Genomic DNA, 11,465 nt, shown 5'->3' on the forward strand with positions numbered 1-11,465 from the left:
ATTCTTTCTGATTGGTTTTTCGGGTTTCTTAGGATATATTCCTAGAAATGTAATCACTGGGTCAAATGGCAGGACCGTATTTAATTTTTTTTTAAATATATTTTATTGATTTTTCACAGAGAGGAAAGGAGAGGGACAGGGAGCCAGAAACATCGATGAGAGAGAAACATCGATCAGCTGCCTCCTGCACACTCCCCACTGGGGATGTGGCCGCAACCAAGGCACATGCCCCCGACCGGAATCGAACCTGGGACCCCTCAGTCTGCAGGCTGACGCTCTATCCACTGAGCCAAACTGGTCAGGGCAGCATATTTAATTTTTTAAGGACATTCCATACTGTTTTCCATAATGGCTGCACCAGGCTGCATTCTCACCAGCAGTGTACTAGGGTTCTCTTTTCTCCACATCCTCGCCAGCACTTGTCATTTGTTGATAGTAGCCATTCTGACAGGTGTGAAGTGATATCTCATTGTCATTTTAATTTGCATCTCTCTGATGGCCAGTGACTTTGAGCATTTTTTTCATATGTCTCTTGGCCACCTGTATGACACTCAAGTTTTATTGAACCATTTTGGACAGACCTCTTGGGTTATGTGGGCCGAAGAAATTTGCATATTCTAGGGGTTTCTGAATTGTCAGTGTGGAAATTGGGTCTAAGACAGAGTGAGTGAGGAAGCCCCCTTCTCTACTAAGTCTTCTTTCTTTACAGGTCCCTTCTCCTCACTTCATAAACAAGCTCAAGTCTCCCCTTCTTAAAAAGCAACACAAGGGGGGAGGGTGGTAAGAGATCAACCAAAGCATGACCAATGGACACAGACAGTAGGAGGACGAGGGTATGTGCTGGGGAGTGGGAGTGGGTGGGGAGAGGTCAATGGGGGGAAAAGGATACATACTAGTATGAAATACTTTCAACAATAAAGAATTTAATTTTTTTTTAAAGCAAAGCAAAACAAAAACCAAAAATCCTTCTTCTCATGTTTCTTTGTAGATATGGTTGAACCTCTCTCTAAGGGAGAACATCCAAACTTCTTTGCTGGGAATTCCTTGCCAACTGTCTACATTTGCCCTCATCACTCATTCATTTCCAACCAACAAGGCTCACTGTGTCCATCTCTCTGTTGCTCTGCATCCTATGGATCACGTCCTACTTCTGAAACTCCTAATGCTTTCGGGCAGTGGCCCTGCACTTCCCTAATTCTCCCCATACAAGTCTGGTTCCTTCTGTTTCTCTCATTTCACCATTCCCATCCTCTGCCTAATCCTTAAACATGAGTTTAAGGCTCTGCCCTCAACCTCCTGCTATTATCACTTTATACATTCATCTTGGGTGATCTTATCTCTGCTCAAAATTTCAACCACTATCTTTATGCTGAAGATTCCTGCAGCCATAGTCCCGCCCCGACTGTATTTGACCTTCAGATTCTTATATCAAAGGACTGCTGGACACCTCCACCTGGATGTTTCCCAGGCAACTCAGAACTGGACACATCTTCTACCCTAACAAATGATAATAAAGGTATGTGGCAGGTACCATGAAAGGCTACCGATGGATCACAGACTCTGGCTGTGTAGGAAGCTATTGTGTAACTATCTCATTAGGTTTCACTTCACACTTCTCATTATGAACTATTCCTATAACAGAAATTTGACATTTTCTCAACTTTTGGCACCATGCAACAAACGGGTACTCAAATTAAAAATTCAAGAGTCACTCTCCACTCACTGACTCATTGCTCCCACCTAATCAGTCACTAAATCCTGTCAATTTAGTTTCCTTTTGGTGTTTTATTTACTCCCTCCCTTTCACCCCTCCTATTTCATCTGTCCTGTTTTAAGTCCTCATCATCTCTCACTGGGTAGTCCCCTAACTAGCCTCCCAGTGCCAATCTCATCCCCCTCACATCGACCCTCCTCACAGCTGCTGGTCTGGATAGCAGGTCACATACTACTCATTGTCTGCAGGATCATGAACAGGAGGTCCAGCAGTTCAGTGACAAATGTCCAGCGGCAAAGTCACACAAATGGCTCCTCCAGTAGGATCTTGCCTACACTTTGCATTTCTTTATTATTTCTTTATTAATGTATATCTCTCTAGACTTCCTATTGATTCGGAAAGCTAACGGGCGCCCTTCCCATAAACTCCTTTTTCTGCTGGAACAGCCAACTGATGCTGTTTGCTGTGAAGATCTTTGAGTAGCATACAGTTCCATGTGCTCCCACCATAATTACAGATTTGTGTTTCCTCCTATTGGTCTTCTGCTGCCACCAAAGACAGGGACCATGACCACCTCTGTACTTCCTGTTTTCTATTTACTTCAACTACTAATCTAGTGCCTGATGGATAGCCAGCGCTCAAATGCTTGTTGATAGACTGAATAGTAGGAGCTTTTTCTGTAAAGGATGTGATTCATTATGGATACTGTGAAGTTATGACATGGTACTACTTGCTTTGCTTTATCATCTTATTCTTAGCCTCAGAATACCCCAAAACACAAATAACTTTTTTCACAAAGTAGAGAAAGTATATATTCTGGCAGACCTCACTCAATCACAAACCCAATCCATTGGTCTCTGCATCCGTCACATCAGTGTGCAAGAGACTCTCTTAGTAGCAGACAAATATCTCTACTGGCTTTTACCCATCAAGGTGGGTACCACTGAAGCCTCACATTCGAGCTCTTGGAAACTAACAGCTCTCAAAAGCTAGTTCAAAGTGTAATAGTCTTTTGCCAAAAATGCCTTTTCAGATCAAGCAGTGTTGCTCTCGAGGTTGCTTTGTGACTGTTTGTGATGGCAGAGGATCAAGGGACTCAGGCAAGCCTCACAGCTAAATAACCCACGGGCTATTTGTCCATGGTATGACAGACCACATATTAGCGAGACAAGCTGAAATACTGCTTCAGCATTATATCCAGAAATTACAACATTAGCCTCCAAAGTCTTTGAAGTCCTATGGTAGGAAGGATTATGAAACACAACCTCTTTCACTACAGAGAAAAAATGTCAAGGCTTTTCAAGAGCTTTAGACATTGATTAAATCCAAAGTGTTTGCTGATACCACATATTGTTTGTCAGGTGCGGTGGGAGGATGTGGTTCCTATTCTGAAAGATGCAACACTCTGATGAGGTAAAGGGGTGGGGACTCTGATAGGAGACACCAATAAGGTTTACAAGGTGGAAAGTGGAATGAAGAGAGACAAGGGAAGGCAGAGAAGTAAGGGAAGGGAGAGGTTCATTGACTTGGGCAACTCAGGGAATGCTTCAACAAAGAGCTGGATCTTAAAGTATGAATAGGATTTAAATAGGCTAAGATGGGGCAGAATAATACAGGTGCTGAAAACAATGCAACTAGAGCAAGGAGGCCTTAAAGACAAGGGTGTGTTGAGTGAATCGCACATTAGGAATTAATGAGAGGGCAGAGCAGAAATGTAATTTGGGGCAAATCATGAAGCGTCTTGAGTGCCAACCTAGGCATTTTGCACTTTACCCTGAGGGTAACTGATAATTATCAAGGCATTTTTTAACAATCCCTTGACAAGAGGGCATTGCTTCTTTCTTGCTTCTGGAAGGGTGGGGAGTTGGCCGTCATTCTAAGGCACTGTCCTCAACCCTGGCTGTATATTGGAAAAACCTAAGAGGTTTATTTATTGTGTTTGCTTTTTTTGTGAACAATGCCAAGTCTGGCCCCACTTTGAGCCAAATAAATCAGAATCTCTTGGTGGAGGGCCTGGATATGACTCTTTTAAAAAAAACTATTTAGGTGTTTTTAATTTCCAGTCAAAGTTAAGTACCACTAGCCTAATGCATAGGTATAAGAATTTATTTATAGATTTTTAGTTTTGGTCGGGAATGCTTTGCTGACATTAAGTAGGACATTATGCTTTGTTTACTTAGGTATGGCCTAATGGATATAATAGACATTTCTGATGTACTGTGAAAGTTTCTTGCCCTTAAATAACCTTCTCATTTATCACCTGTAATATGTTTTCCTGTGTTAAGCGCTACCTCCTACCTGCAGTGGGAAAACTGGCAGATATGAAAATCAGGGGTGACCGGCCAAGATGCCCAAAACATGATCCGCCACCTGCTGGCACTACTTTTTGAGACACCCATCCCTTCTGAACAAAACTGGATTTCACTCAAATTCTTAAAAATCAAATATTGTTTGTAAGAAAAGTGGGACCACTGCTGGGTGACCTACCAAAGATATTCTGAGACCTTTTAAGGGTACTGTAGCCCAAGAGGCGACTCACAAAACATGCCACCTGCAGGCTAAGAGACTGAAAATGGCAATGAAGACAGAAAGTCCTATGACAAGAAATTATATTTTCCTCCCCATACATTGTGATCACAGCTGACTTCTGCAATTCTGAGAAAGGGAACCTCCTAAAAATGCCCAGGCACCTTGTTGGGGATCAGACCAGGAGCTGGTGGCTTCCCATTGAGCAACTCTAACTCAAGCAGTGAGGAACCCAGGCTGGGTGTTGGCCCTGATAAGAGGGAGTTTGACCAGTGCAGGCAGTTTAAATCCCAAGTGGAGGGTTCAGGCAAGAGAACTCAAGACCCTGGACCAGTGGTCAGCAAAGTGCAGCTCGCGAGCCACATGCGGCTCTTTGGCCCCTTGAGTGTGGCTCTTCCACAAAATACCGACTTCTGCGCATGGGCCACGAAGTTTCAATCGTACTGTACATGTGCGCCCGCACGTGATATTTTGTGGAAGAGCCACAGTCAAGGGGCCAAAGAGCCGCATGTGGCTCGAGCACCACAGTTTGCCGACCACTGCCCTAGACTGACTGACAGGGAGGCCAAGGGTTAGGGACCTGCCAAAGAACTCAGGAGATGAGAGATGAGCATGACGAGACATATCATAGAAGGCACCAGCACCATCAACCACGGAGCATGATTGATGCTGAGGCACCAGCTCTGTGGATGGATACGTAGGGAGGAGCAGCCTAGGGTGGAAGAGTGATGGGGCAGGATGCAAAGGACTCCTGACCCAAACCAAGAATTTACGGAGAAAAGGTGTTACTAATAAGTCATTTGGAGAGACTATCAACCAGTGAACTTGGTTCTAATACTTTATCTCCATACCTCACTCAGACATACAAAAGTTAGATGGCCTGAGAGGCTTGTGGGCGCTAAAAATAGAGGCAAATAATAAGAAAAGGAATGTTCTTCCTCTGGTTGGAATGAAGAGCAAATGGCAAAACTATAATCAAAAGAAAATGAGTCTCTCCGTAGCTTCTCAGAAGCTGTGTTGGAAAGCTGTTTGGATTAGAAGAAATCATGATTGATAAAATACAAATCTAGTAATAGTGAGAGTAAGAACAATAACAGGTTACATGTTTAAAGTGCTCACTCTGTGTTACATATTTTAATGTATTCAATCTTCACAACAATCTTACGAGATAGGCACTTTTATTATCTCCATTTTACAGCTGAGGAAACTGACACAGAAAGGATATGTAACTTGTTCAAGGCCATACAGCATGAAGGGGCAGAGCCTGGATTCAAGCTGTCTAGCTTAGAGGTTATACTAACCACTAGGCTTACATTGTTTTTCATGATAAGGAATTACCTTTGAAGGTACAGAATGAACCAAGAGCACAAATGAACATGCATAAGGACCTTTTACTCATCCAATACTTCATTTACTCATTCAGCAAATTAATTCACTCAATAAATCTTTACTGAGCATCTACTACATGCCAGACCCTTTTCTATATGCTGAAGATTGCCGACAGGTGGGATACCCCACACATCCGGAAGAGTGAATAAATGCACTGTATGACCAAGAGTGTAGTGTTGCGTGACTCTGGTAGGCCCACATCTTTGGAACCTGTGTTCTATCATATGTATGAGCTGTAACTATATCTCTTATGAAGAGTTTCCAAACTGCTATAATTAACACAAAGCTCCAGGGCCCAGGACCCAGTGGAGACTGGGATGAGGCAGTGATACTAAGGGAAGAACTGGTGAACAGAGGACATGAGAGGTTGCCATTGCCTGGGCCGTGACCATGACTGGGAGCCTGTCTGGGCCCAGCGTACTCCTCTGTAAAATAAGTACATTGCATTGGATGACCTCCAAGGCCACCACTAGGATCTAGGAGCCCTTGCAGAGCCAGAGCAGATCCAATGCCATGCTCAGGCACAGTGCACAACAGCCACACTCAACCTGACAGCAGCATAGCCAGGGCGGCCCGGGGAATGCCGGGTGATACTATTGCATTGACCATCTCTCTGAGAAACATCCAAGGGACACACTGAATGTGGGCTGCTCTCGTTCTCAACACAACGTGGGGTATGTTTCTGCTTAGAGGGCACCAGGAGACCCATAAGCAGGGGAGATGCAGGTTCAAGCAGGCCCAGGGGGCAGGAACTACCTTGTGAACCCTTGATTTTAGGGTGAGAAGCAGAGTGGGCCCCCCAGGGTCAGGAAAAGAGCTGTAATCCACAGGAAGGGAGGACTGCTCCTCCTGTTCCAGGAAGGCCCCTGGGTCCCTTGCAGACTTTTGGCTCTAGTTGGGCTTCAAGAAATATCAGGCGGATTATCACTATTTATAATAACTGGCACATGACTGCGTGCAGAACTGAAACTCAGATGGCCAAGTGACTGGAAGTATCCTCAAGATAGAAGGAAGGGGTTTTGGTGAAGAAAGGAGGTGTCAGAAAGAGATGCACGCATGTGCTCACAAAGGGATTTGGGCACCTCTGCCATGGTCACACCCCTACCCCCACCCCTTGTTATACCAAACCTCTAGCTGCCTGGATATCAGCACTTGCTCTTCCTGGATTAGGCAATTTCTCGACTCCTGACCCCCACTGCTATAGAAAAAAAATGCTTTCCCTAAGGCTTTGTTTTTGAAACTTCCAATTAAAAAGCAGTGCCTGGATTTGGATTTTACCACCCCACCCCCCCTCAGTTCCTCTGAGGGTGTTAGGTAAAGATACTAAGCCAAAATATCCAAAACTCAGAGCGAAGCCAACATCCACCTGATGACTAATTTGAATTGTGACTCTTTGGATGAAAGGTCAACTTTCTGTTCCCTAAGAATCCTCCGGTGAACGGCTGACATGTGGAAATGGAACCAATGGTTTGGATTTCAGCTGAGGACCACTATGTAAAGGAGTGAATGAATAAAGATTTTTATAGGATAAAATAGATCTCTTCTTTCCTGGATTTAATTCAAAACTAAAACATAGAAACCAGTTCAAATTTGAGTTTGACATAATCTCACTTGCCTTAACAAGTTAGGGAAGATAAAAAAAATTCTACAAAAAAACATAGAGGAAAATTTAAAAACAAAAACAAACACCCACCAAGGCACCATTGGCAAAAGTAGAAAGTAGAAGAGGCTAGACTGCAGGGGCTGGTCCCCAAGACTGGTGTCACACCCTGTCCCTGGGGGGGCCCCCATGGTGGTACACAACACAAGCCAGCACACTGCCCTGCCCAACTCGCCCATCCTGTGTCCAGTGGAGAACAAGCATATTTCAAAATGGCCATGAACTAGAGACATCGGAATTGTAACCGGAGATGTGTGGAGAACTAATACTTGAAATAAACTAAAGGGTTGGACCTCCAATATAATTTTGGGCAGCTGGGAAGATATTTTAAGACAATCACCCCAGATTTGAATCTCCTGTGATGAAATTCCAATTTCTCCCTTCACTGGCCTTTAGCATTGTTCTTTCCATTGTAAATTAATCTATGGACTAAGGACATATAGATATGCCATTTGTGTGCCAAACACTGCGGGCGAAAGTCTCTGAAACCTACAACTTTTCTTTGGTGGATACAAATGCGCAGATGGCATCAGTTTCAAAGGGTTTTTGCAACCAGATGAAGGAAATTTGCAGAGAAACTTGTGAACAGCTTGCCAAATTTCAGCCCAGGGAGATTTTATTATCTTTAAGTTACCAATCTAGAAATGGGTTTATAACAGAAATTCTTAGCGATGGCTTCTCAGCAGGCAGCCACAGCAGCCAGCACACAATGAACTCTTTGCCTATCTGGAGTGGACTGTTAATGTCCAAGTTCTGGTCTTTGAAAAACCCCATATGTAACGACGGAAGCCTAACCTGCCCACCTGGAGCGCTCGAAGGCGAATGAATTCACTTCCCCAGCCAAACCAGAAGTCCTAGGACTGAGCCAGAAAACAGTGGCCGCTAGAAGTTAGAAAGAAAGGAAACGGGAAAGCAACAGTACCTTCATTATACTATTAAACCTTAATCACCTTTTCCTATAAGCATCTTCCTGTTTGCTCGATTTAACTGCCACTGTGCAGAGGTGCCAGCTCAGCGGAGAGCACTTCCTGTGGGCATGGGAGGCAGTGGAGTTGGGCAGGCTGTGGCATGCCACTGACCCAGGCAGCAGCCTGCTGTGAGGGGGCCACCATCCTGCCAGAGAACTGGGGGGGGGAGGGGGGCGGCGCTCAGGGACTGAGGCTCCTGGATGAACGGGTGATGTTCATTTCCTTTTCTCAGGGCCAGGACTAGAGAAGTGCCTAGGGCACAATATTTAAGGGTTTCACTCTTAGGGTCATGCAAGTGGCTCTACTGAGTGAGTTCCCCCCCTCATTAGACAGGTCAGAGCTGGCCAGTGCCATGTGACTGGACCAACCATTTAAATATTCGAAGAATGAGATTCCCTTCTGTGAAAATGGGGCTTAACATCACCCACCTGTGAGTGTCAGAGAAGCTAATGCAAAGCCCCAAATAGAAGCCTGGGGCAGAATAAACTGTGATTGACAGTTCCTATGTCCTAACCAGAGCTTCTGGGCTCCACCCTTCTCCAGGTTGGGTGATGGGAGGCCTGAGGCATTTGGAAAGGGGAAGGCAGTAAACTGGCCTCCTTTATGCTGCAGTGTGTGTTAAAGCAAGCTCTTGCCCTAGTGGCCTGGGGCATCAATCCTCTAAAGGGGGTGACACAGTGAGCCAGAGAGGAAATGAGAAGGGACTCCCCGGTGCCCGCTTTGGGCACCAGAGAACTACTTATTTTTACTAAATGAAGGGTAAGAAGATACCTCTGAAGACCCCACATTTAAACTCTGTCACTAGAACCCAAGTGGTATGTAGTGGTGAGACCACGACCAACACCCACCAGCTGAGTGGCCTCAGGCACAAGGTCATGGACTTGGTTTCCTCTTTTGCCAAGTGCTGGATTATAAATACAACAGGAATATGGTGATGATATCATGCAGCCAAACACAGAAGTCTCATCACAGAATTATGGAACCCCTTCTGCAGGGTGGGAAGAGAAGGCCCCGTCTGCCTTCCACCACTCGCAAAGGTGTCCACAGAGGACAGAGAGGATGACCGGCGGTGGGGGACAGTCATCAGCCATGCCCCCTTTCTCCCTTCCATTATGGAGTGCTGGGGGGAGGGGCAAAACCTCAGAGCTTCTACCCCAGGCCAGGTAAACAAAGGACACCCCACTCCTCCCCCATCTCTTCCTTGGCCATCTAGGCAGCACAGCTGAGGTTTGGAAGGAGGATCCATGACGCACACTTTTCCTTCCAAGGGGATTTAACCCCAAGATAGCATTTCCCACGTGAAAGAGCCAACCAGCAGGGCAAGTTCACCTCGGGCCCCGGTGCACCGAATCTCCTTACCTTCCTCATTTAAAATCCACGGCCGGAACGCAAGCACGGAGTCAAAGCCACAGGTGTTCTCTTCGAAGGCGCAGGACCCAGCGGGCAGGTCCAAGGCACGGACAAGCTGCAGGGCTGCGGGCATAAAGCGAGTTTCAGTTCGGGGAGCCTTGGCACCAACTCTGGGCACCCTTGGGAAACTACCTGGTGGAAGTGAGGGGAAGGCGTGCAGGAGGGGGCAGGTGAGGGGATGCACTACAGTTCTCCCACACCGGCGCTTCCATTGCGCGCAGGATCACCACCCCAGGCTTGGCTTGGGGAGCGAGAGAGCCGCTGCGGAGAAGTATCAGGAGGCGCCCTTGGATGGCTCAGCCCAGGGCAGCGAGCCCGGCCACTGGAGCAGCAGGAGAGGGAGCGGGTCACGAGAGCGTCCCCTGCACCGCCCCCCTGCACCCGCTCCCCCAAACACGCACACACCGGGTCCAGGCCTTACCTTGCACTGCCAGCAGGATGCCCCTTAATAGCATGGTCGCGCTTCGGGGCGGAGGACCCGAAAGTGGTGTAAGCTGCCAGCCGCTGGGACGAGCTGCTCCCAGTAGAAGGGAGCGTGGGGGGCGGGGGCGCCTGGGACCGGGGCGGGAGAAGTCGAGAGGCCAAGCGTGCGCTTAAGAGCTGCTCAACTTTGCAAAGTGCTCCCAGCGCCGGGCGGAAAGCTGAAGGTGCCTAAATGGAGAGCGCAGCTTGGTCTGCTGCAGCCGCGGGTCTGACCGCGTCCCCGCCGCACAGCTGGTCCTGGGCGAGGATAGGGCTGGGCGGGGAGGAGACAACTGCACACTTTTTTTTTTTTTTGAAAGGCTCGCCAGGAGTGGCTGGGAAAGGAGAGGTCGGGATGCAGTGCCTCCGCGCAAGATTTCAAAGTTTGGGACCAGATCCCTTGCCCTGGGGCCGGCCTTCCAGGAGGCGCGCCGCCCCGCCCAGCCGCGGTGGGAGCCAGCTTATTTCTGGGGACAGCCTCTCAGCATCTGGCATGGCAGTCCTGCAGGGCTGGCCTTAATTTTAACTACTTCTCCCCAGAATGGGAGACGGCGGGATCCTCCTGGGAAAATCTAGAGGAAATTTTGGAAACTGGAGGGTGGAATAGCTTCACATCTCACGGGTTTCAGCATTCGTGGCCCAGGAACGCTAACCGTGAAATACCACCCCCGGCCCCCGTTTTTAGCCGTGGAATGTCTGGCATGCCTGGTGCTCTGCATTCCCTCTGTCCGGTGAATGGGGCATTCCTCCTCTCCAGAGAGCCATGATGAATTAACAGAAGGTTTCTAAGTTGGGACGTGGGCACAGGGGCTTCCTGGGAGAGGGTTTACTGGCAGGCACCCATCTGCTGCACAGTTGCTTTGAGCACTAAGTGGGTCTTTAAAATTGTTCTCTTCCAGTAAAAAAAAGCTTGTTTGTTTGTTTTTCCCCTTCTCAAGCCTCATTCTAATGTTGTGCAGGCACTTTTGTGCCTAGGGTAGTGGTTCTCACACTTGAGGGTGCATCAGAATCCCCTGGCGGGCCCCACCATCAGAGTTGGTGACCCAGTAGATTGAGGGTGGGCCGGAGGTGCTGCACATTCCTAACAAATTTCCAGATGCGGATACTGATGCTGCTCGTCTGCAACCACGCTTGCAGGACCACTGGCCTTACAGGCTCCTGTTCACCCCTCAAAGCCCTGCTCGCATGCATCACCTGGTTTCCAGACTCTCCTGGTTTTCCTTGTCCTTCACCGGCAGCTCCTTCTCAGGCTCCGTGGCTGTTCCTTGTTATCTCTCTGACCCCTGACCCTCTCCTGTTTCTATTTCTACTCACTTCCTCGGTGATTTCATCCAGT

The 11,465-nt window shown here is 47.5% G+C and overlaps 1 protein-coding gene across 2 annotated transcripts in view; it reads right to left on the minus strand.

Annotated features, from left to right (window-relative positions):
* MAMDC2 (MAM domain containing 2) overlaps positions 1 to 10,829 on the minus strand; it is a 127,212-nt gene extending 116,383 nt beyond the window's left edge. Inside the window, exons 1-2 of one of the 2 annotated variants that reach the window (XM_015565010.1) lie at positions 10,089 to 10,822; positions 9,617 to 9,730 (exon numbers count right to left, since the gene is read on the minus strand). In XM_015565010.1, coding sequence (XP_015420496.1) covers positions 9,617 to 9,730; positions 10,089 to 10,122 — 148 coding nt within the window. In that variant the 5' untranslated portion in view covers positions 10,123 to 10,822. Of the gene's footprint in view, positions 1 to 9,616; positions 9,731 to 10,088 lie in introns of both variants that reach the window. The other variant, XM_006765283.2, reaches the window with a different exon arrangement.
* Positions 10,830 to 11,465: the final 636 nt, after the last annotated feature.

The sequence above is a fragment of the Myotis davidii genome, unplaced genomic scaffold (genome assembly GCF_000327345.1).
Source record: "Myotis davidii unplaced genomic scaffold, ASM32734v1 scaffold616, whole genome shotgun sequence".
Lineage (NCBI taxonomy): Eukaryota > Metazoa > Chordata > Mammalia > Chiroptera > Vespertilionidae > Myotis > Myotis davidii.